The 26,734-nt window shown below is 39.4% G+C and overlaps 1 protein-coding gene across 1 annotated transcript in view; it reads right to left on the reverse strand.

Annotated features, from left to right (window-relative positions):
- Positions 1–26,734, reverse strand: part of BMPR2 (bone morphogenetic protein receptor type 2) — a 105,777-nt gene that overhangs the window by 10,967 nt on the left and 68,076 nt on the right. Inside the window, exons 4-11 of the mRNA XM_041403182.1 lie at positions 14,706–14,816; positions 14,112–14,203; positions 11,868–12,098; positions 8,408–8,522; positions 6,675–6,835; positions 5,366–5,513; positions 4,280–4,416; positions 504–676 (exon numbers count right to left, since the gene is read on the reverse strand). Coding sequence (XP_041259116.1) covers positions 504–676; positions 4,280–4,416; positions 5,366–5,513; positions 6,675–6,835; positions 8,408–8,522; positions 11,868–12,098; positions 14,112–14,203; positions 14,706–14,816 — 1,168 coding nt within the window. The remainder of the gene's footprint in view (positions 1–503; positions 677–4,279; positions 4,417–5,365; positions 5,514–6,674; positions 6,836–8,407; positions 8,523–11,867; positions 12,099–14,111; positions 14,204–14,705; positions 14,817–26,734) is intronic.

A 26,734-nucleotide genomic window follows, 5' to 3' on the forward strand; every position in this document is an offset into this window, starting at 1 on the left:
TGGATCATATACAAGCAGAGAACATGCAGCACTTCTCTTGCTGGGGTCAGAATAACAATGGCCTTGTAGTTTGTTAACTGAAAGACTACAGGTTTGAGACTCAGCAATTTCCTGAACTCATACTGACTGCAAATTCACAGTTTTTAGCAGAACACTAAACAGAAGTTTGACGCATCATTTAGCAAGTGTAGTTAAAAGACAATTCACTTTGTCACTTCACATCATGGCGAGCCTGCTGAGACAGTTTGCCCAAACTCAGTTTAAAAGGCCCCTCTGTGAGAAATACAGTTGTATACCTAAAAGGTGCCTGAATTCTGAGGACACAAGAAGATCTTAAGAACACAAGCAACTGGGATTATGCCATGCAATACCCATATGCAGACCAGGTCATGTAACACACATCACTTCATGGGTGCAGCAAGCTGTAGCTTCTGTCCTGGAGTGAGCTGGGCACTGCATTGGGCATTTCCTGCTGACTAAACCCAAATGTGTTCTCTTCTTACCTCTCATTTTGCATGGCAGTTGACATAGGATTGACTGTTGGACTAACTGATTTATTTCTCTCCCAGATCATCATGAGCTCTGCCATTCTCTCCTCAGCACACTGTGCTGTTAGTCGAGCTTCAGCATCTTGATCCCAACAGTCTTCAATTGTTTCTTTGAGTGACCTCACAGCCTGCCAGGAAACAAAACCCCTTTTAGTTATTTTAACTTTATACTGTGCTCCTAATTTACTGTTTTATGGCAGCATTCTGGATGCCTAAAAACAGTCACAAGCTGGTGAAAGAGAGAAACAGAAGACACAATTTAATTCAAAGCTAATTTAACCTAATACTAGCAATGTGCAATTTAATATTATCACACCTCACGTATACACATCCACAGGAAGACACTTAGGAAAAGCTACATTCACCAATGTCCATACAACCTTCAGCCAGCCCTCTGATGGATGTGTGCTCTGCTCACTCTCCTTGCCTTATGAGAGCTGTGTACTAAGGATTGCTGATATTCTGGAAATGCTGCCACGGTTATTCTCACAGCTCTGCTCACGGTCACTGCCTTGATCCCCTGCACTGTATGCAAATGTCAGCCATGCTCACTTCATCATCCTTGTCTTCCTGGTTACCACAGTATCCAAATGTCTCCTAAGTATCAATGAATTTGTCTGCACCATGGGAAGAGATTTTTGTTGCACTTGTTTTACAGGTGGAGAAAGAGAAACACACACGTATTCCTGGCATCACGCTGTGGGATGAACTGTACAGTCAGGATTAGAGCTCAGGACCTCCAAAACATGCTGCCATATGTTCAGGGAACTGGAGAGGAAACAACTGAAATTACGAGCACTGAACACTTCTGTTTCCACTCTATCTGGAGCACAAAAGCCAGGCAGACATTTATGGGCCCCTGCTGCCAGCCTATGGCCACAGAGAGGATCTGGTTTGCCAGCACAGCTCACATCTACAGCCCAGCTTTAACCTCTCCAGCACTGAGGACTGTGCAGAATCCCAGCTGGGCACTAAGGCATTCAGGAAGTCCTGCTGACTGTCTCTGTGCCAGAGTTGCCTTGTGCCCTTCTGGCAGTGGAAGCCAGGACCAGCTCTGAGTAGGAGCCAAGAGCTCCTCGCCCAGGGAGTGGGCTCCTGGCACTGCTTGCATCTGGCAATCACTGCTGCTCGGTGACGCAGCTCTGGCTGCACAGGTGGGGACGAGCTCCCCCACAAGCAAACCTTCCATCTCCCTTCCCACAGAGATCACAGGGAATAAGCCAATACCGTCCCCTTAGCCGAGGGACATAAGTCTAAAAACACCCTCAGGGACAAGGACAAGACAGGGCACTGGATCAATTTTCTCTCCCACAATAAAATGCCTTCATTCTGCTTTTAGGACTTGATTTTGTCACCATTTAGACTAAGTCAGTGGATACCCTAATCTCCTGCCTTTCCTCTTTGCAAGACTCTCTCCACAGGTTTCATCAGCAGCAAATTCAACCAGTGTTTAATTTAATACTGTCTGTCCTTAGCAGATCCTTTCCTTTTGATGTGTTAAGGATCATTAAAGGACACAGTAGTGAGTGTACAGACAGTTATCAACACTGGAGTTCTTCAGCATCACATTTACCACAATTATGTGTTTTCTATTAATTTCAGGTTGAAAGACAACTATACTAAAATGAACTATTTACAAGTACTAGCACTCATCAAAAAGATAGAAGGGACTAGAAATCTGCATTATTCTATTATTCTGTTAATATCCTTCAGTGCTGACCTCTGAAGTCAGGCGTGGCCCCACTTTGGCAAGTGAGACAAGAATATAGTAACATCTCAACACAGTTTAAAGCCTTTTAATTATTTTATGTACATCCTGTGCTCAGGTTGTTGCTTTATACTACGAAAAACAATACTGCTAATCAAGATCTGTAACATAACATAGATGCTTCTAGAAGCAGATTAAGACTGCAGAGGTGATCACAAATGAGGATTCCACATCTTTTGGGTACCTTAATTATGTGATTAAAAAATAAAGCATTATTTTTTATTTGTATTTCTCAAATGAAAAGGATGAATGCATTTGTTTCATAAATGCTGTTATAACACAACATAACAGCAGAGCTTTAAATAATGGAAAAAAGTCTTTTATCCCATGCATTAGATACAGGAGGTCAGGATGTGGGTTCAGAGTGCAGCTATCTGGAGCTTAATTTTCTACACTATCTGCCCTAGAGTGCTCATTCAGATATTATCCTAGACTGGCATAGGATGGAGGAAGTTGTTTCACACCTGTGATTATTCTTCTTTTCTCTTAAAGCAATGGTGTAGATAAATTCTTAGAGCTGGAGTAATCACCATCATTTTGATTATGCAGAAAAAAGAATTAGTAACACCACAAAGAATGTGCTAGGCATTTTAAATATGGGGATCATCTAATAATGCTGGAGTCTATCAGCTTGCTAGATAGACCATAATTAACATCTAAAATGGCAGTCTGCAAAACAAAACAAACCTTGAACTGTTTCGCTTTTAACTGTCTTCAGAAACAGCTGTCAAGTTTGGTTCTTCCAATGCTGCATTTGCCAACATGGCTATAGTTAAAACAGCTGTTGTTTGATTTCTTATATACTTTGGGCACTGATTTCTCTTTTTTCCTCTTCCCCCTTTGCCCCCGAGACTGGGTGGCCAAAAGCGTGTAACAAAAGCACCTCTCTTGGAAGCTCTGAGCTCCGTTACAACATGTTTTACTGCAGTGCACCACTGAAAGCAGGTTCCTACATATTTACAGGTACCAGCACCAGGTGAGGCCTTGGGCTCCTCCTTGTCTGCACAGTAGCTACAAACTTATCAACCACCAAAGTCTCTGAAGATTGAAGGGCATCATTTCAATATGGGAAGAACAAGAAGTTTCTTTCTAAATAACACCCAAACTCGCCATTTTCAGACTTGCAATTAAGCTGCATTACCTTGTATCAGGTGGAACTCAGTCACTGTTTGCATTGCACTTTGCTTGTAATAAAAGACAAACAGCCCCCTCTAAGCCAAGGGGATTCACATTGCCTGAACTTTGCTGCAGATGAAAGCAAGCACGGACTCTCACCAGAGTTCAGCTGACTTGCTCTAACTTGTTGGGCCACAGCAGCAAGGTTCTAAGCCATAGCTACACTCACTCAAAACAACAAACAATATTATAATGTTTATAGTCTTGAAAAAGAAATTGCAGATAAATGAAGCCATATAAAATCTTTTATGTAGTTAAAATGAAATTATTTCTAGATGCTTTAGCCTCTGCAAATCCTGAGGTCTATACAAGTTCAAAAAAGTTTATTACAATGTTTACCAATTTTAGTTTTGGAAGAGTAAATTGATGTTTTTGCCAGCTATTTTAGTTGGTATCCTAGTTCAGTTTTATTAGTTTATAAGATGTCAAAAGGCCAAAAATGGCTTTGTGTTTCTCATTCAGCACACAGAGAACACATGGGCACTTCATGCACAATACTACAGACAGTGACTAAAGTTAATGTAACAGGTTATCTTTGGTACAGCACACTGCAGCATGCAACAACAACAACAATAATAGTATTTTTCCTTAAAAGAAATCTGGCTTTCATGTCAATAACTTTTAAAAACTGAATTCAGTATTTAAGAAGTCCAAGCAGAAACAGCTCTCAATCCTTAAATACTAACAAAGAGGAAAAAAACCCCAAAACCTAAAAAACTGCTTTTAAGAAATGAGTACACCCGAAAGCTGGTTAATTCACTGTTTCTTTGAAAATATTCTTTCTCACCAGGCTGTTCTCCTTCCATGCTTCAGGGAATTTTGGTCTTTGCTTCTCTCTAGACACCAAGACTTGCATATCTTCAAAAGTGGGATGGTTTCCGACTTCAGTCTGGAAAGCCATCTGGTACTCTGGCACAGATTCCCCTGTTAGCAAAAGAAAGAAATGGAAAAAAAAAAATCAATCACAGATTAAAAGGCAGAGCAAAGGCTTTCAGTTGATGAAAGGCATTATCAAAGTTGCTGTCTATCAAGATGTTCCCCACTTTCCCCAAAGTCTAACTTCCAAAAAAAGCTGAATTAACGGCAAATGAATTAAGTGCTGCTCAGCAACCTTTCAAAGGATAGCATCCTGAGACTTTGCTGTTTCAGTGGCACATTTGGAATGTCTTGGAGCCTGAAGACGACACCTACTTTCTGTGAAATGCCACTGACTGATCATGTTCATGTACTTCATTCGGGAGGAAGCCCAGCAAGGTTACAAGCCTCTGCACACAAAGTACAGCTGTTTGACTGTAGAGAGTATGCTGCATTTTACATTCATTCTGTATGCTGCAGCTTGGGCAGAAGATGGTGGATGTGGCACAATTTCACATGTAAATTTTAAGTCTACTTCCTTTTTGTTTATGTTACAGGTAGGGAGGATTTCCCTGAATTTTCAATGTCCTATCGTAAATAAAAGTACAACTAACTAAATGCTACATTAAGTCATAGCATTTTTTCATGGTGAAAAGTCTGAAAGACACTTTAAGCACTTTATCAGTTCTCAGAACTGGAAACACTGCCTTTGCCATCAGCCTGACTCTCAGTGTTTTTAACCTCTGGAGAAGAACAATAATAACAACAATGCTAACGCTCAAATGCTCCGAGCATGAGGCCTGCCAGCCGCCGGAACAGGCGGTGTGAGCCTTCGGGCAGGAGGCACAGCTCGCCCGGCTGCACCGTCCTGACGAGCACCGCCTCGAACACTAGATGGCACCGACTCAATGGCAGAAGCAACTGAGGAACTGCTTCCCTTCCCCACTTCCAAAAGCTCGGCTCAGGAGCAGCTTTGGTTGCTGGTGCCACCTCCTATTTTCTGCAGTTCTTTCCTTACCTGGGAAGAGGTCTGTGCATCTCATGAAGATCTCCCAGTAGATCAGGCCCAGCGCATACATATCTACTTGTTTCAAAGCAGATTCACAGTCCCTCAAGTTCACTGCTCCTTCAAGCACTTCAGGGGCCATATAGCGGATCGTACCGACCTGGGAAAACGTCCCGTCAAAGCTTCACGTCAGGAAGTCATTTCCAAATCCAATTAAGTATTTTATTGCCCTATTCTGCTTGGTATTCTCTACAGTTAAGGAAAACACAGCTTGTTCCTAATCAATGTCCTCAGTTTCTAGATTCTTACCAGTCTAGTCATAACAAAAACCTTCCCCTACTCTGTCACTAATTTGTATGTACCAAAAAAAAAAAAAAAAAAAAAAGATTTTGTCCCTTACTTAATGTTCTCAAATGAAATATGATATAGCTGAAGTGTTTCTTTTTCCAAGTTGCTCTGTTAAATGCCAAGGTGTGTATCATAATGGAAGACGATTCTGCTGAACAGGAAACTTATTCTCTATTTCTGGACTGTCAGCAAGGCTCCACCCTACAACTTCCATAGTCAAAGGTTATTAAGTCTTGGAAGATACCTATTCATTTTCACTAGCATCTGTTAGATAAGAGCACTTACTCATCAGTACTTCTAGGACAGTATTTTGTCAAAGGACTACTCCATATCTCTGCATTTTAACCAGCAGTTTCCCTGTTTCTTTGTTCAGTATGGGAAGGCCTAGATGGAGCTCTTCTGCACCAGGTATTTTCAATTTAGCACTTGCTTTCTAAGGGAAGGTGATTAGCACTGTGTAACATGTTTTTTGAATGACATATGAACTTCTTCTGTAAAAGCACAGATAACAACTACACTGAACTATTAGGCACTCTTTAAAAGGCACTCTTTAGGCACTATTTGAAACAATCTCACTGTATTTCAGTAGCCTGTATTAGATGTCAAGCAGGAGACGCAGAACGTGATATACCATCATTTCAGAAAAATTAACACTAAAACCAAAAATTAAAAACAAAAAAAGAAGAATGTTTGGTCTTCAGTTAGCATTTGCAGCACAAAACCAAAGGGACCTGTACCACACAATCACAGAGAACATGGCAACGAAACTTTTCTTGTGTCTTCTCATATCTCACACAGATACTTCAGTCTGCCAATCTATTGCCTGTCAAAATGGCAGGTTGGGGATGAGTATTTTGAGAAAAAAAAACAGTTTCTTCCCGTGGAGGCTTCAACCACTTCTCACCCATACTGCAGTCATTCCCCATTACAGAAATTGCACCACCTGAACATTCATCCAACCATTTGTACTCACCTCACTAATGGCTGCATTGTCTTCCTCACCAGGTCGTACCAGTCTGTTGCCAGTTAACTTCATGGAGAGCCCAAAATCACTGATGACACACGTTCCATCATTCTTCACCAGCACATTGCGGCTGTTCAAGTCACGATGGGATATTGCAGGTTTGTAATGGTCTATTTGGACACACAGAAGTGCCTGTTACTATTTGAGCAATCCTACTGTTTGGCAAAATGAGAGAACCTTGTTATGTCTGCTCAGCTATTATGAAAAGAGAATCAACTTATTTTTTAGAAAGCTAACATTTTTGCTTCTTTACAATGAGCTCCAGAGGAAGCTATCTAGAGAAAACTGACTGGCATCCAGAGTTTCACTGTATCTATACGATATATTAGGCTGCTGTCATATACAGTTCTAATGTTCACCAACAGTCTTCTTCCCAAGGGGTATTTCAGCACGACTTTGGCAGTGGAGACATTGTACATTTAAGCACAGACCTGCTGCCACAGCCCTAACAGCCATTCCAAACACTCTCTGTCACTTCCCCACTCCCGCGTCAAATGCAGCACCAATTATTTACAATTGGAATTAGCACTGGCGCTTATTCAGAAGGTATGCAGACAATATTATTCCACAGAGTCTGAACATGTTCATCTTGCAAGGGATCTGACCTTTTCCAAAGAATAATCTCAGCTGTTCCTAGTTTTTATTTATTTTGTTAGTAAAACAGCCAGCAGTACAGAGCTCGTTTTAGTGTAGAATTTATTCTGCTCCATGTGTTCCTTCCTAGCACTCACAGACTGTGGCTGTCTCTCCTTTATGACGGAAAGCTTACACATTTACTGACTGCTAATGGACATACCTGTCTGCACACCTCAAAATGATGAAGTTAAGATGATAGCTGCAGTTTCAATGGCACATAGGAATACTGATTTGGGTATTTTCAGCACTTTTTATTAGCAGCTTTAGTTGTCATTCTTTGCTAATGCTCATGCTTAACATTTGAGATATATAGTTTGAAATTTCATTCCAAACATTAGCACCTTAATGTAGATACAATGAAACCAGCCTTTTATTTACTGCCAAAAAACTAACATTTCAGTGCCAGGCCATATTCTGCAGCCTGATATATCACAGATCTCAGAATATCTACTTTATAATTATGATACTTCAGCTGCTGAAATACTGGGTGAAGCATGCACACAGAAATAGAAAGATTCCAATCAATACATTGTCACAGCCTCTAATAAAGTACCAGAAGTCCAGCAGTATTGTTTGTACACAGCACAGACTAGGCCCAAACTCTCAAACAAAAATCCCGAGACATAATAAATAAAATTACAGTGGGGTTAGAAAATTTAATTTGATAGCATACAGCTCACACACAAACTAAAAATTGCTTTGGTGATTTGTTTCTGAACTGCAAAAACAGACACAACACCTCATGTGTTTACCCTGTGCCAGAGAGGCAGCCAGCACTTCAGCTCTTCAGAAATCTGTTGCCATGATACAGCAGCCCTGCACAGCTCTGCCTCCTCCTGCCTCTCCCAGACTCAGCACTGTCACACAAGGGCCACAGAGCCCACAGCACGGCCTTGTTCCAAAGGAGGGAACACAGCAGAAGTTCTGAGCAATCTCTATTTGCATTCATCAATTCCTACTCACAGCAGGATAAAATAAAGGCTGGAATCTACTACCTGACAGAAATAAGAATATACTGAGATCTTTGCATCCCTTCCTGGCCTTACCTCCTCGAGGCAGCTCCGTGTGCAGGTACGCCAAGCCCCGAGTTATGGAGTGAGCCAAACGACAGGAGCTCACCCAGTCACTTGTATGGAGACTCAAATATTTGCACAAAGAACCCTGAAAAAAAAAAGACAAAAAAACCCCACCACTGATTAAAATCATTGTCCAGTAGAATAACTCAAAATCTTTTGGAGACTCAGTTTTATCCACTGCTTATAACCTGCAACTGCTTATGTGTTTACCTACATGTTTTACAACACAATATTTGACTGAAGTTTCATTCAATTCCAGTGCTGCCGTTTCTCTAAAGTGGAATAGGAATTTTATCACAGAATAATAGGGACTGCTTCTAGAAAGAAATTATATTAAAGTCTTGTTGTAGAACAGAATAAAGATAACGGCAGACATAACAGCCTGGGTTTCTAAAACGTGGGCTTCAGACCATTATCACTTACAGAATACTCAACATCTCTCACAGGTCTTGCTATAATCTATTTATGTGTCAAAACAAAAACAGCCCAAAGGCAATCCAAACAGGAGTGAGTCCACATGCACAGAAGAAACATGGAAAAAAATAATGGCACGTTCCCCTTTTCTTGAAAGTGAAGTTATATGTGTAAAATGGGGGATCTTCTAGTGATTTGTCATGAAATCTTTAAGAAAATCAGAAGGAAGTGTGTCCATTATGATACTGAGATATTCCAGAAACTGAGACTGCTATCCAAAACAAGAGTCAGACACTGAAAACTGTGACAACACCTTCGGTGCACAGTTCCCAGTGATAATATATTTAGTTTAAACAAACGAAATCCTCCAGCATAAAGAACAAGTAATCTGCCTAACTAATTCCTAACAGGAATTTCACATTTTTCCTTTTTTTTTTACAGTTTTTAAGAAATATAAGCCCTCTTATTAGCTTCCAAATGTCATCAGCTTGGCTTTTTTTCTTGGCTTAGTGGGTTGAGATTCCAACCCATTCTAATGGAGGCCACAGGACTATTGTCATGAGGTGACTGGGAAATATTTACTGTATTAAACCAACTTCAAGATCTTTCTGCTGCAGAGCCTGCCCACCACCAGATGTTTTTTAAGCTAGCTGAAGGCTGTGATTTTATGCTTTTAGTGAAGTTAAAATGATAATGAGGAAAAGTTTTAGTCAAGATTTAGAGAGAGATATATTTGTATTTAACACTATCTTGTCAGAGTCATGGGTTACACATTAAAGGGGGGATATTTGTTCTGACTATCACTTTTGATAAAAGTGATATTTTTAACAATCAGAGATTCTATTTGTGTTTTAGAACAATTTTTCTGTTGTTCTAAAAGGACAAGAGTGTCTGGCTACTGGGGTGATAATTCTGTGCTATTACGTATTTCCTACTACGCCATGCCTCCCAGCTGATCCCTTACTGACCTACTACACCTCCGAGTCCCATCAGAACAGCATGCTGATTGATAAATGCAAACACCATTCCTTTTACTTGTCTATTTCCTTCGGTCCGAAGGCACGTTTGGATAAAAACACAACCTGGGTCAAACCTAGCTGTCTTGCTTTCACCAGGGTAACACCAATAACAATTTTCTGTGTAAAAATGCCCTGGCTTGTGTGTTCTTATTTTCAGGAAGGAAAGTATTATGAGGGAGAATGATGTTTTGGATGGGGAATATTTCATCTGCACATCTTGTATTGGTTAGTCCTTATTGAAATCAGATTTATGGCTCCAGTTTGAACACTGGAATTCCCTTCTAGCAGGGCTGCCACAGCAGGCTTCTTTTTCTGCTGTTAACTCCACATACAACAGAACATCTGCTCACTAAAATACAGATCACACTGTGCATTAATTACACCTGCTGTGCACTTTTTCCAATGACTTCCAAACAACCAGTGGATTGATTCTAGACTAATCTTGCTGCTCTTAATACCACATTGGGAAGGAATCTGATAATATGAAGTCATAAGCTTCATCTGTACATTTAATCAGGTCATTAACACAGCCTGTTTACAAAAGCAACAAGACACAATTTTTAATCACATTACATTTCAACTGAAAATCCTTTCATTCAAGAAAACAGCAAAACCAGATCATCTGTGAAGACAGTTACGCTCTCTTAGGAGCAGAATACTCACTTGATTTTACTTAACTTTCATTTTATTCCATTAAAATATGTCAGTTTTGTCAGAATCAAATGCTTTGTCACTGTCCATCTGGTATGGGCACAACTGACCTTTTTCATGGTCACTTCCAGTTTCTGCAGTCTCAGATGCCTGTCTTACAAGCTGACATGATCAAGTGTGTTCTCACTTAAAAAGTTTCAGTTAAGCAACTCTTTTAATATTTGTGCTTTGCTGCCTTAAGTTTGTATATAGTGTATATGTGTGTAAATACATACCTATGTTTAAGGTATGTATTTGCACTGGTGCATTTAACTTGCAATACAAGCATATACACAGAGCCTAAAAAACCCTAAGACAAGCCATCATTACTGCTACATAGCACTGTTCTGCTCCTTTTTGCTATTCAAATAAGCAGCTGTTGTCCTACTGCCTCCATAAAGATCAGGCTTCAGCCATCCCCTTCACACCCTGCAGGAAATACAAGTTTGCTTACTTGAGACTAAAAAGCTTGTTAAAGAAAATTATTTAATTGAATAACTAAGGTCTTTTTGCATACACAGGCAAAAAAAAAACCCCCAAAGATAAATTGTGACACCATTTTTTGCATTTTCATATATATAACCCCCATGTACATTGTATGATTTTTCAGGAAAGCTATTCACATTCATACTGTGTATTTTTTAAATGTTTCTTTTTCTGTATATATGTGTACACACACAGAACACGAAGTACCCTAATCTATGAATTTGAGAAATACAAGCCTTCAGTTAGCTGAAGAGATTTGAAGATATGGTTCTGGAAAGTAAGGCTGCCTTCTTAAAACATGTCCTACATCATCAGTATAAGCCACAGAAAGCTTTAAAAAATATAACAGGATAAAAAAAGGCAGCATGATTTATAGTACCATAAACTAGTTTGACAACAATCTTGTATCTATTACATTTCACTGTAAAAAACCCCACTATTTACAGCTATTGAGTGAGGTCATAAGACAGAGATAATGTCTTAATATTAAGTTTTAAATTTATTAGATTATTTTTAAGTAAAAACAACTCTTCAAATTCCATCATTGAATAAGGACAGAATTGACTAAAAAAACCTTGTACCAAAACCAAGAGCAAATACTCCAGAGCTAGGAATTTGTAAGACTACATTTGGTAGCACTAACCAGGAAGTCTAAAAAGGTATTACAGTAACCCACAATAAGATCCATTAAAACTGTCATTGATATGGATTATTTTTACATTACTGTGCAAGAAGCACCACCAAATCCTAAAGTACATCCTTTTCACGTGGCTATTCTTAGGATTCTTAACCAACCCAACTGATTTCTTTGAAGCACTTACATTGGGGTAATATTCCATCACCAATAAATATTCCATCCGGCCGTCTGCAGTGAATCTCTCATCCCCCACAATGAAGCGGGCGATGTTCTCGTGTTCCATCAGTGGAATCCTGTAAATGTTCCTCTCATTGACAAAGTTCTGACGATTGGCAAAAGAAAATACTTTCACAGCAACTGGACGTTCGTCTAGGGAACCTTTGTACACTGCTCCATATCGCCCCCGGCCAATCAACTGCAAAAAATAGAAATGATTCGTTCACAAAGTAATAGGTGAAGACAAAGCATGAGTTTTCACTCTACAAGAATTGTATGCCAACTTTTATCCTGACTTATAGTATAAGAACAATGAAGATAGTGAGTATTTTGTAATCAAAACCAGAATTAGAATGGTTTCATAGAGGCTATTTTGGAGTTAGAAACCTCAGCACAAGCCAACACAGGCCTTACTAAATTGATTTATAGTCTGAATATCCAGTACATCTATCATAAATAATCTATTCAGTACTTTTATATACAGAATCAATAAAACACATGTGTTTTGTGCTGCTAATTCTCTTACAACTTTTGCCTACTAAAGATTTATAGCTTTTATGTGATCAACTTCATTGCACTCCAGAAATCACAGACTTTAAGGGAAACATTTTAGGTTTAGGACAGTCTATAAGCTGTACCTTTCAGATAGGTAGTAACAAAATATGCATTTGTGGTGCAAAATAGATGCCAAAAGAGGTGAACAGATTTTAACAGAAGGAAGTAATTAATTCCTGACTACCTGTGAATATTTATTCTAGCCCCCACTATGTCAGACAGTCTTCAAGAATGGCCTTTCTCATCTCCATAGCAACTGCAGAAGAAAGAAGCGATCTCTAAAGCAAAATGCAGGACTACTTTCAGGAAGAGTCCTAATTTCTAAAGCTCAAAAAATTCCAACTATGTAAGAATTCAAGCATCTATTTAAAATAATTTTCAGAAAGACCCATACATGAAACTGTAAGAATTTAATGAGCCTTTTTTTTTTTTTTTACTTTTTAAATACTTACAAATAGAGGAGGAAGAGAAAACAGGAGGGACAACAAAAGTAACGTTTCTAAAGATTATAAAATTCTCTTACAGGGAAGTTTTCAAAAATAAAGTATCATTTAATGGAGAAACTTTCTGTTTCTCAGTCCTTTTATATCACTGGGTTGCAAAGCAGCAGCAAATCAGTTCAAGGTATGAATGTGGATGTAATCTACCCACAGAGATGTCCAAAGGCAAGCACGGGTTAAAACATCTGTCCTACAACACCCTGTGATTGGAGGTAAGGGATCAGCTCCTTAGGATACAAGAAGCAGGACAGAAGACACCACAGCCCTTCTCCCTGCCAAGTTTCAGACTTGGAGAAAGTCAGTGCTTTCTCCAAGGCAGCATTATCAGTATAAGTGCTTTCATCTGGGGCTTGGCACACTTCTACAATGCACAGTGTTAGACTCTCCTGAACTGTGCCTCAAGTACTCGTTTGGTGTCAGAAGACACCCAAGGTTCTTTGCTGATCAGTGCTGCACCATTACAGCAACTCACACTGCATGTCTGCAGTCTGCATCTCTAGGTGGGGTTTCTACTGGGAAAAAGCAGAAAAGCACCATTCTGCATCTCAGTCGTTCTACTCATTTTTTTCCTGGCTAAAAGGTTTTAAAAATTCCATATGTTCCATCAAGCACACCAACTGGAAGCGTAACATTTTGCAGTTTTGTGATGATACATCTAACACCAAGCTGAGCAGAAAATTCTCGTTGGCCTCTAGTTGCTATGGAGCTAGATAGTGCCCCACACGGAAAAATGACTACACAGAAGTGCACCACTACTGAAATACACTGCCCTATCTGCAGTATATTCTATTTTCCAAGAGTGTTACTAAAGAATTTCAAATTCCTACAGTAGGAAGCTGTACTAAAAGCAAGCAGTGTCAAGCAAAACAGATGGATCTTTTGATGCAATGATGAAATATAGCACCTTCTAATTTTCCCCACTACCACTCAGTGTTTCTTTTTTTTATTTTCAAGGTAAAACATATTCTACTAACAAAATTAGACAAAATGCACCTGCAGTAACCCCTTTTTTTATTTTAATTTCTTCTTGAAACTGTGATTTAGAAGAAAATATTACAGGAGCACTGATACATTAATTTCTGTAACTATGCCTGGGATATGACCACAAGCATTACATTGAATACAAATGAAGATTAATAACTGAGTTGAATATTTACCTCTAACAACTTCAGATTATCCAGATCCAATGAGGGCTCTGATGCTGCTGCCTCCATCATGTTCATACTGTGCAAACCTTGTTTACGGTCTCCTGGGGAAGAGGGTGAGGAGGAAATCAGCCACTTTCCTTTCTGGACATGCTTCAAGTGAAAAAAAAATGCAACTTACCTGGGACCTGGCAGAATTACATATTGTAGGCAAGGATGAAATAAGTAAAAAGGAGTCCTGTGAAATCTTCTCAAAGTCAGCAAAATGAGCAGCGAAGGTGCTGATAAACTACAAACTACAGATACCTGCTACACAACTATGTTGATAATTCAAAGTCACCATAAAGCATGCCCACCATCTCATTTAAGCTGTGCTGAGCAGAGGATTTGCAGAAGAAAAATGGGTCCCAAAATGCCAGCTTAGAGAAATCATAACTCTCTCCAAACTGCTATGAATGGGATATCACCATAAAATGTCAGAGAGGAGCAGCATTATGTACAAGCATATAACAGGGATGGGGAGAACAGATGACCTAAGTATAACTTTGAGCAATAGCCAAATAAACAATGGAAAAAAACAAAGCCAAAAATATTGTCAATCCCTACCTGCAAGCATCCTGTATCCAAAGAACAGAGCAGCTATCAGAACAGCCAGTACAGACACAGATGCCAGGGCAATAACAATGGTCTCATCTCGATGAAAAGAATGAGAAGAATCTGAAAGCAAACAAGATGAGGACTCTTTAATTGTAAATTTGAAAGAATCAACACTATAAAACATGTAATTGTTACATGTTACATTGTTACAACAAGGAGAAGAAAAATGTACTCTGGATTGTCAAACATCCCACATCCTTTTCCCCTCAAAATCTAGGGATGGCAAAAGAGCTGATCAGCTCAAAACTAGCTGGGCACACACTCATCAGCAGCTTTTCCCAGGCTTCCCTTGCCCTGCAGCAAGAGGCACTGACAGCAGACAGTGATTCTTCTTTCCATCTGGCAAAGTTCAGCACAGCCATACAAGGCCAAGCTGATGCAGCCCTCATCTGTTATCTGTGCCTTAATCCAGTTTCCTGGTATGAATCAGGTTTGTCACCTTTACAAGGTTCTTTTGTTGTTTTTCCCAGGACAAAAATCTCATGAGTTTGCATGCTGGCCTACAAATATGATGAAAATTGAATGTTTCACATTCACTCAAATACCTAAAACATACATAAGTCCACTTAAGCAGATATTTCAAAATACCTTGGGGTTTTGATTTGTGTAAGTGCTCAGATAATTTTTGGCATAATTCTTACTTCTTACTACACAAAAAGACAAAAGTATCTCTACAAACTGAAGCAGGAAACCTGAAACAAAAATAAAAAACTAAACAAAATTAAATAAAACTAGTTTTATTGAGTCTTGTAAGAAATAATTTGACTTTTTGTCAAAATGAGTATCTTGCTTTTTCAGGTTTTCTTGGTTGTTTTTTTATTTTCCCAGAGAGGAAAAAAGATTTCCTGAAAACATTTGTTAGTGCCTTGAAATATTCCTCCATGTCAGAGTCCAGTCTTGCTTCTTGCAGGCATATAAAAATCCAGCCACTTTAATACAAAAAATTATTAGTGCAGATACTCCTCTGGTGTCAGAATGACTGGAATGTGGCGCTACAAGACCTCATTTACTTTGGCTTCAAAACCAAATTTGGGAACTATGTTTAAACATGTCTTACATACTGCAAAAAGTACTCCTTAAAAGACTGTAATGAGACCTAACTACGCTAAAACCACAAAATATAAAATGCACACAAGACTTAAACACTGAATAAACTTTTAGGTGAGACAGAAATACAATTTGTCCCAATCTATACTAGCTGAATAAACTGACAAATTCACTTTTCTTGAAGTGCATTTAGAAGAAATTCAACATGATTCACTACTTCATATTCCATATATGGACATACACAAGGAAACCATAGAAGAAGAAAAAGCAAATTTAAAGACAACAACTGTCCCTTTTACATAACCATAATGGTAAGGGGAAATAATGAAAAGCTGGTAAAATAGAATGCCAGAGAGAATTTCAGCTGTGACAGAAGTATGTGAAAATTCACCTCTCAAAACCAACACGCAGCTCATATCTGATACTCCCCTTATATAAAACAGAGCTTGGGATAAATCACAATACCATCAAATTTGAATTTGTTCTGTCAAAAGAAATACCATCACTACTGGTTTTGGTAAAATAACGTTTGCTATGAAAATAAGTTATTGCCATAGAACACTAATATGGAATAAGAGCTGTGACTTCCGTAATGAGGAGATTAAAAGATACACATTACAATTGTCATCTAAATTATGTATTCAAAACATAGACATACATATATATTGAAAGCCACAACATCATAAAGGAAACTGTTACATTATACAAAGCTATATGAAACATGACACAAGTGCAAGCAGTTGAGTAACTGCTGGCAGGGAAATGGTAGTTTTGATTTTCATATTTTTATGAATGGAATTTACATTTTATTGGGTTATCTTTTAAAATATATATTAAATGTGACGGGTTTTGCATTTATTCAAAACAGTGCCTAGCACATAGTAAGGAGTAGCAGAGACTGACCCTTTGGTTATAATCCCAGCTGTATTTTCCTTGACTGCACAACTAGAGCACAGCCATTTGCTACCTTCCCATTGCCAAATAACCAGCAATCATTTCTCCCACGGTTTGCCAAATGATATCTGATGCCTGAGTTTGATTGCTCTTCTTTAGTTTTCTGTATAATCAAAGGCTTAACAACATGCCTCTATCGGGAGGGCCCTCCTCTACCCTGGAATGGGATTTTGCTGTTCAAGGGCATCCTGAGCAACACGTTCTTCCACAGCTCTGGCTGCCTTGGCACACTCCCCTTAGAAGCCTGTGAATGTTGACATTCTGCAGGCTGAAGAGATACCAGAAAATCTCAAGATAGCACTTTGCTCCCATCAGCAGCTGAAAAACACATAGAGAAAAAGGATAGTTTCTCTCTCCTTCCTTGATGGACCATCCCCTCTGCAGCCTTTTTCTGTTTAGTGGGTAGCTGTGCAGCCACCAGGTAACCTCACAGACCTCCCTGACCTTCCAGAGGAAAGAATGTTTTAATTTTTTTTAAGCAGAGTTGTTTCATCAGAATTTTAGATTGGCATCTCTTGAACTAATTTTCAATTCCTACAAATATTTTAAAATAAAACTGTCAACATTCCAACAGCCAAATCAGTCCTACAGTGCAAGTTACTACTGTCAGGATGATGAGCAATATTAAGAAATTTAAGAATAAATAAAAATTTCTTAGTAAGGGTAAGTGAGCATCTCAATGGAGTAATAACATACAGCTCAAAACAGCATGAGTGAGTAAAATGCTGTGTGTGACAGCCAGTCTTTTCCCAGCAAGGACAACTTTACTATCTTTTGCTTGTAAATCTAGACTAAAAGGAAAGCACAAAAACCCCGCAATGACAAAAGGCCCAGACAGCTCCAATCCCTCTCTCCCCCTACAAAAGTGTTATTTCTATCAACCCTCTATCTGCTTTGTAAAACAATTACTTTGGATGTTGTCAGATTATCAATCTTTCTTAAATAGAACAAAAAGGACATGTCACTTATCAACCCAGTTTCAAAACCTTCCAAAACTTAACAGAACTCTTATTGCCTCACTGATTTTATTAATCCTTCTCTGGATATATTTCATCTTTAGTCTTTTACACCATACTCACCTTTAAATGCCTAGCTGAGAACCATTGAACTTGGTTTAAATGTGAACCAAGCCATATGCAGAGGTTCACATTTGCTCTTTTATACACTTCTAAGTAATTAATACAAGTTTTTTATATACATATGCAGAAGAGCCATATTTCTCTTGGTATTATTTGGAGATATGTTTTAACTAACTCACCAAAAGACACATCAGTGTAGGTCAATAAAAATAACCACTAACCTTTAAGCAAGGCACTTTTAAAATAAGGATGTAAAATGCACATGTATAGAAGTTTCTTTTCATGCTTTGTCCATGAACTTATGTTCTGGGTGAAAACAACTATGGCTCACTGTGATTAGGACATTTGTTATGAAAGCCATGATTTGATATTACATTTTTTCTGAACTAAGACTTGGTTGGCCTTCAGCTGTTGACAACCCCTCCCTCGAATCAGTGGACTCTGCTTTTCAAGTTTATTTGCAGGACCAGACACGTGCCCTACAGCTTCATTATTTCTTCGTCATGTACAAACTGACTTTAAACATGCCTAACAACCACTCAATCTCATTTGAATTTTTGTAATCATTACCAATATTTGGGTACATAGTGACAAAAAACCCCACTGTTTTCAAATCTCAGACTGGGAGTGCTGGTATCTCAGTATTATTCCCAAACCAATGTATTACATAAAAAAGGCAATATCATACAGAGCAGAATTAGCTGCAGACTCTAGAAAATCCAAGGATTAAGGAGTTGGCTGCTGAGCTAAATTCTGCCTACAGTTGTACACAGAAGATTTTGTCAGAGTTTTCTCCTATTTATTTTACTGTAACTGAGAGGAAGGCTAATGAAGTTGCTTGCTGAAGGTATTTGTAAGTGAGGCTTTTATTTCCAACTTCAACTTAGGCTCCCTGATCTACACCAAATGTGCCACAACAAAAAACTGAAACCAATAGTAAGTGCTGTAAGGCCCAAACAACCTTAAAAGCCAATTTCTTATCCCACTTGAATGGGAAGGGGAGCGCTGCTCACAGATCTACTGACTCTACAAGCAGCAGTGCAATGATTCCATGGAATCATCATGGGAAGACACCCAGCATGTACACACTTCTGTCTTGAAACATTTTGCCAGTAATTCTTATAGTCTACCAATTCCATCACAAAGAAATATCACAGCAGACAGTGTATTTTTTTTTTTAAAGTAAGAAAAAGAAACAAAGCACAACTTATTAAAACAGAAGGACAACCTCCTTCTGGCTGGGGAGCAGCTGGTAACCAACAAGCCACCGTTCCCAGAAGTGTCCTGACCTCATCATCAATAAAGGGCTTGTTTTCAGGTTCCAAAAACCCAAGTACAACAGCTCCTGTGTATGGAGAAGGTACACACAAATAAATGGGAATGTATTTCAGAGTGAACCATGAAGAGGAATGCTTCCAGTATTCAGTCAGAAGTGAGTCATCTGGCTGAACCCAGCCCTGCACTTGGGACACTCCCTGCAGGCACTTTTACCACATTAAGCATTTCTCTCCCTTTTCTCAGACATTACTGGCATAACAGTTTCCAAGCACTTATACAGCATCTTTGATGAATTGAGGTTTTTGGATTAAGCTTCCATACTGCTACACATGGAAGTTGTCAAACTGCTGCCTTCCTAACCTTCCCCAGGAATGCCATTCAATGGAGAATACTGCCAGTGCTAATGGCATTAGGAAGAACAATGTTTTTTCTTCAAAATAACTTTTCCACTAAATATAAGCTTGTAATATTAATTAATGCAAAAGTATTCCAATCTGCGCCTATGCTTGAAAAAACTTTCTATTTCTCTCTAATTTAACTTTCAAAAATTAAAGCCTCGTTTGTAGGCTTCCTGTTTCCAAAACTCAAAATTAGCATTTATCCTATGACCAAAGAATGTTCTGAGAAAGGAGAGAAAACTGAAACAAAGCCAGGTAACAAGAGCCAATGGCAAATGAGTCTGTAAACATACAGAACTCCTTCCTGGGAGCCAGAAAAGGGATGCACCATTCTTCTATCTTCTTCCCCTTCAGCAAATACTGTGAGACCTGCAGACAGGAGGCTGCTCTGGAAAAAGCACCAACTAACCCACCACTGCCAAAGCCACGGCATCAGGTCAAGCAAGACCCACATCTGTGCTCTTGGATATTCCAGCCTGGATGATGAACTGTGAGGAACCCAGGCAGAGTTCTCATATTTCCTACTTCACCATTCAACACATTGTTTCCCCAATACTATTTCTGAAATGAGAGGGTATGAAGCAAATGGAATGGGAAATGAGAAGAAAGGATAGTCTCTTCCCTGTGGCAGCTGAAAGCTGTCCAGAAATCTTCTCTCTAACCCTGCACCAAAGGTGCTACACTGCAATAGCCAGAGAGCTCCTTGGGACACCAGAGAGGTCACTTATGATGAGACATCTGAAGACAGCATTAAGTGTTAACCAAATTGAAAAACTAAGAATCCCAAGGGGGAAAATTTGATTGTGTAATTGAAGTCTGTATCCCAATACAAACACACAAAAGGATATGGCCTTGAAACTGTGCAAGCAATGACATTGTTTCCTTCTAATATCTGAATATGAAACCTTGGGCTTTGGAATGTTGTTTCAATGCCATATATTTACATGGTGGTGATCATATAATAAAGGACATTTGCACACAAATTTCTACCAGATCTCTCTATTGCTATTAGAGCTTTTCATTCCATTTTCAGAAATCTGCCTGCTCTTCATGTAAATGACTCACAGCTGTGTATCTGCCACACAGTAGTAAATAATTCTAGAAAATACATGTGTGTATTTAAGTTTAGAGAAGCATTGTATAAAAACATTTTAGACAAACATACAATTATTCTATATAATCAAAACTGGTTTTAAAAGTAATTACCTATGTTCCCACAGACTTTCTGGTAGCCATGTATCAAAAGCGAAGTGATCTTAAAGCCGATCGGTACCAAAATATTAACATTTATTTAATTTGCCATATCACACATAAGTAGTTAAGACTAACATTAGTCTTAACAAATAAGGAAAACACCACCCTTTAACCTTCACAGCACAACAGTAACATCTGATTGTTCAAAACAACTACAGCTGTATGGACTCTGATCAAAGTCAGTAAAATTACACAGCGATTCAAAAGATCTGCCCATACAGATTGCTTTAAAAAGAAGCCGAGTCTTCACGCCATCCTACAACTATTTCTTTGATGTGATAGATTCAATATGTTCATAGCCAAGCTGGTGCAGAAGTTGCTCTTCATTAAGGAATCTCAGTGATACCGAGGATGAGATCAGAAGAAGAGGGAAAGCTTTTGGCTCTGTCACAGCACAGCGCGGGATGGAAGGCTGCAGCGCGGGGGCAATGTGGCCTTCAGCTGCAGATAACTGCAAATATGCTCTGCAGATCAGAAAGAGGCCTTTCAAGTATATTTAATTCAACTTGCTTAAAGTCACATTTCTTTTCACAGTAGCCCTGCACAATTTTCATGACATTGATAAGATCTTGATCCTTTGAAAAAACATACAATTAGCAATCTTTTCCAAGGCCCCACAGACCTCAATCATAATCTGTTTATCTGTTTTGTCTACACAAAGCTTGTATCAAACATGTCCTGGGAATTCTCCACAACTAGTAAAATATACACCCCTTACTGCATTCTAGCAGCACATTCCAACCAAACCAAAACACCTCATAAGGTCTTTTTTCCTCTCCTCCTTTCTGGACAGTAATCAACATTTCTTTCTGACCAAGCCACCACCGCTTCATTCCTGATCCACTGTCCTGCAGCAAGAGAGTACACTCTCCATCACATCAGAGCAAATGACAAGAAAGCCTCTGATATAAGCACTATGCCAAAACAACCCAAATTATTTTATGTAAATCCTAAATTCATTCATTGTAGGGAACAAAACATGTAAGGGAAAAAAAAGCACAGAATTTTAACAAAAAAATATGTTAGTGGCATTTTAGATACCAGGGACATAGGTCAGATTATCATATAATGAAAACAAGAGTCCCATCTACACCATTTAATTAAAAGCATTTAAACATATAATTTTAGTTAAGATGGAGTTACAAGGTTGGAATACCTTTAAAATATGGTCTACGGACATTTACAATAAACTCCAGCAGGAGCTGTTCCCAATTTTCTATTAAATCTATGAATGGTTGAGAATGACAAAAGGAAAAAATATAGTATTTCCTAACAACTTCTGCTATTGACCTAAGCTTTTACAGGTTCATGTTTTAAAACAACTATTACCCTAATCCTGTTTTATGAACCCATGTATAAAAGGTAAGGTTGCATCTTTCTGTAAGCATTAGACGAATTATTAATAAAATTAAGATCCATGTCCAAATTTTGTAGTAGGACTACAGTATGTTATCAACATGACCATTTTCAATACTTAAACCAAAGTTAAGGTGAGGAACCACTCTTTCACATAAAATTTTGGAGGCACTTGAAGGCGCAATGAAGTTAGCGAGGTAACTTCTATGGAAGAGGACAGAGCACAGTGCACACGCAGATGGAAAACACAATGGAAACTGTATTTTTTGTGGGAGATGGTGCAACAATCTTTAACAGAATAATCCTGCCAATCCATAACCCTAAGGCAGTTTTCTTTCATAACTGAAAATGGATGTTTTCCCTGGACTTAACAGCAAGTCTCTGGTTTCTAGTCTATTGGTTTAGATGAAACAGATAATTTGCACTTGCTTCCAATCATTACAGTGTTTGAAGAAAAGATTTAAACAGTCACAAACATGTTTCCACTTTTCACTCAGCATCATCATATTTGACTGATTTTAACTTTTTATACAAAATTATATATACTTGTTGTTGTAAGGTGTCCTTTATGACACATCTTTTCATATTTTACTCCACATCGGGAGAGCTGTTTTAATGCACTTTTCACATAATCACATCACGGTGTGGAACCTGGATGTCAGAAAGCACCAGTCTCTCAGGAGACTTGCAGTAACATCAAAACCTGGCACTCATGCATCACATATCCATCTGCCTCCTCAGTGAATGCCTCAGAACACCACACAGCTTGGGCTGTAAAATTTATTTCCCATAATGTGCTCCAGAGCAGTCCTGCTATAGCTGGAAGTCAGTCATCCGTGGTGGCAGAGTTTCAGTGGGCAGATCTCTTTTCAAAAATCTGCTGCTGGAAAATGTAATTTGGATGTAAGCTTTGTCTCTAAAAGGAGGACTCCCTCACCATCCCTTGAGCCAGGCAGTCCCAGAGACTTCAACAGAACTCCCCTCCTCTGTCCTTTCTGGTGTACTGGCTGCCACCAAGCACCCAATCTGGAGCCAGCCTGGGGTGTTCAGATTGGTCTTTTTTGTTCATTTTGAATGCTGAAGATTGCTGTGATACATCAAACTCAAAAATTAAGCAAGAGTGGTAATGTCTTTGGCAGGAGAGTGGGTTATGAAATCCCTAAGTGCTCTTTCTTTGATGACTAGATACAGAGAGGTGAATTAGCAGCTTGTCACATGTGTGCAGAAGAAATTAATGAGTTCATCAAAACCCAATAAAACTTCTCTTTCTGCCTTTTCTTCTGGGAGTTCAGGCATCTTCAGTATAATTTCTAACACTACTGAATAGAACCTTATAATCATGATGTATGTAAAATAAATAGCAATACTAACACAAAACTAAATTTAGGTTATTCTTTCTGAAATTCTCTATATACCAATAAATATTTGATTACTAGAGAGATAGAAGTACCTTGCTTCTATAGTCAAACTGTTTTTGAGTGCACCTCAACCTAACCTTCAAGCTAAATGGAAAGCTAATTTGAGCACTTAACAACATACTGGGGACATCTTCCATATTGAAACAAAAGTCAGAAAAATGTTTTTTAATAAAAAGGCTGAAAACAACATTTACCTTATCCCCTTATATTCATCTTGGACCAACAGGACTTCCTGCTTATCAAACTAAATGGTAACACCAGCTTTAACATATGGCACGCTTCCAGCCTCTGAAATGCACTGGATCAAAAACTACATGCGCTGCAATGGAAAAAAATGAGTGCTTCAGAAAGCCTCTTTAAAGATATTTGAAGTTATTTTAATTCCAACAGGCTCAATAGCCACATATTCCATGTCTGTAATGTTCCCAGGCACTAAAAATAGAGCCCAAAAAATTACATCAAAACACCGAAACGCCTGTTTTTATACAGATGAGCTAACAACCAAACCCTCAGATGCTTCAGAAAAGGCAGCTGAGATCCCTTGTGCTGCATTTTTCATGTCTTCAAGTGTGCTGGAGCCCAGGAATGCTGTCTGCCAGTCAGTCACTCCCCCTGCTCCTAGAGAAACCCAGCCCCCTCGCCATCCAGCCCTCTCCTCGGTGGGAAGGCGAGCCGAGCGCAGGCAGTGTGGGATGCTGGGGCCTGTCCCAGCAGGTTCCTGCTGGGCACACCTGAAGGAGTGGCAGTGCCTCCGTTCCCAGCCGCGGCACAGAGAGAGATGGGGTGCTGCTCCCGCGTGGGCAGGAGCACGGAGCGCTCGTGTCCTGTCAGCAGAGCTGCACACCTCTCGCTGACTTGCAGCGATAGCTCTTTTTTCTTGTCAGCCTTAGCAAGAGGCAATGAAGAATGAACTGATTTAAAGGACATGATTGTACAGGCTGTTTATTCCAAAACATTTCCCTAAGCATGCAATGAAATCTGAATTATAGCACAATTTTAGGCAGCCAACCTGTTTCAAGTAGAAGCACAAGATCAATACAAACAGGGTAAGAATGAGTTCTGAAAAAATCTTTCCTTGTACGTTTGGTTTATGTCCCAGTATTCCAGATGTAATACCCTAAATCAGCTTAATATTGTAATCCTCAAGTGTAATCCTCAAGTGTAGCAAGTATTTTAGTACTAAAACTTCTCCTGCTCTCTTTAATTCAAGAACATATTTCTCTACTTCTAGCACAACTCTGTAGAGCGTGCATTCTTGTACATAACAGGCTTTGTGAATTTAAATTTGAAGGCCTACACTACAGAGTTGTGAGCTAAACCTGTCTGATATTTTAGAAACATTCACAGTTAGTAAAACATTGTGTTTGTCTGGCTAATACAAATTCAGACAATGCCTGTATTTTGCCAAAAGGTACACATCTGCTCTAGCTCTTGCTATCATGGTTTAGAAGGAGAATGTAACATGAATGTACATGTGCCGTTTTCCCAGTAATCCTACCTACTTACTCACTTATTTTCCCCAATCATCTTCTCTACATGGCCATATAATTTCTAACTTTAGCAAGTGCTTTTTCTAGGACTTGAAAAATATTTTAGAAACCTTCCATAATTTTAAGATGGAAGTAACCATTACATTTCTCTATGCTCTAATGTTGAACTAGTTGGTCTTACCAGATGAAATGGTTATTAGAAGGAACTGAGTGATGAAGCAGAAAGGTGGGAGCAGACAGAATTTCCCCTCCTATCTCACTCCAGGGTGCCTGCAGAATGCTGTGAACAGCATCTCCCCTTCTCCTCCCCAGGACCTTTGGCAGTCTCCCTCAGTCTGCATCAGTGTCTCAGAGTCTCAGTCCTGTTCCTCACTTGGTCCCATCCAGCACAGGCCATCCCTGAGGACACTGCTCGCCCTGTGCCCATGCCAGTGAGTGGAGAAGGGTGGCAGAGCAGCTGAACCTTTCCTGGTTCTTGCTGAAAGCCACCTCTCCTCCCCAGCTGAGAGGCCTTAGCAAGGGCTATTTCCCTCTACTGTCCTTTCTTGAATGGAAATTCAGATGGTTTCCGGGCAGGAAGAACCTCTCTCTCAAAGATACTTCACAGATATGAGATGCAGCTATTTGGGGACATCCTCAAGCAGAAGGAAATAAAGGACAGAAAAGGCTGTGGGAACCTGACAAGCCCGCGAGGAGGAGGCAGCGGCAGGGCAGGAGCTGTCACAGCGAGAGGCCCAGAGAGGAGAAAGGCTTTAACCTCCCGAGGACCCCAGCAAAATCAATAATCTCCTCTGCCACACAGCTTCTGTTTCCAAGGCACCAGCTGCAGTGACCTTCTTCAAACAGAAAACTGCACCTTGTATGAGGGCACACAAGTGCACCTTAGATATGCGTAAATGCATTTTCTTTTCCTAAAGGAAAGAAAAAATGTCCAGAACTTGAAATATAAAACAAAGAGAAATTTAGACTGTGTTTCTGGCTCTGACACAGAACGGCCTGATCTTAGGTAGGTTACTTTGCTTCTTAGTGCTTTATGTTAGCTAGTTATATAATGGGAAAAACAGCACCTCCCCTAACTTCAAAGGTTATTCTGATTACTTTAAAATAGCATGAAGATGAAAAAGGCAATAATGATAAATAGCAATCCTTAGTTTGCACTTATGCAAAATCCCTCTCCAGATCTAAGTACTTGATTTCAGATGAAATACAGGCATCGTTTGATGTTCAGCTCTTGCAGCACAAGTGCCAGCTCAGGCATCCCTTGCCTCCTACTCCCAGGTGCTGCTGCAGCCCAGCGGTGCCCGACAGCTGTGCTGCACAACCACGGCTCTGCTGAGCTGTGAGAGCCTACGGCAGCCAGCGGGGAGACCACGGGAGGGGAACGAGGACCATATCTAAGGCAACATCCCTGCCAAAATAAATATACATCCATCAAGTACAAAGGCTGGCATCAAAGCTATCAATTCGTCTTACAGCTGACTTCACTTGTATAACATGTTCTGTCTGCCCTACAGTAACGAACTTGTTTCAAACCAGGAATTAATATTTCAACACAAATCTGAATAGGTCATGAGGAGACATTTCATAATCCTATGGAAATGACTTGCAAACAATGCTGGAATCTGCATGATTGCTAGATGAACTTCACAGACCGAATAAAATATATTGAATGATATGGCTTCTGTAAGTCTTCTACTTTAAACA

This window comes from Onychostruthus taczanowskii, unplaced genomic scaffold (assembly GCF_017590055.1).
Source record: "Onychostruthus taczanowskii isolate IOZ18803 unplaced genomic scaffold, ASM1759005v1 scaffold20, whole genome shotgun sequence".
Lineage (NCBI taxonomy): Eukaryota > Metazoa > Chordata > Aves > Passeriformes > Passeridae > Onychostruthus > Onychostruthus taczanowskii.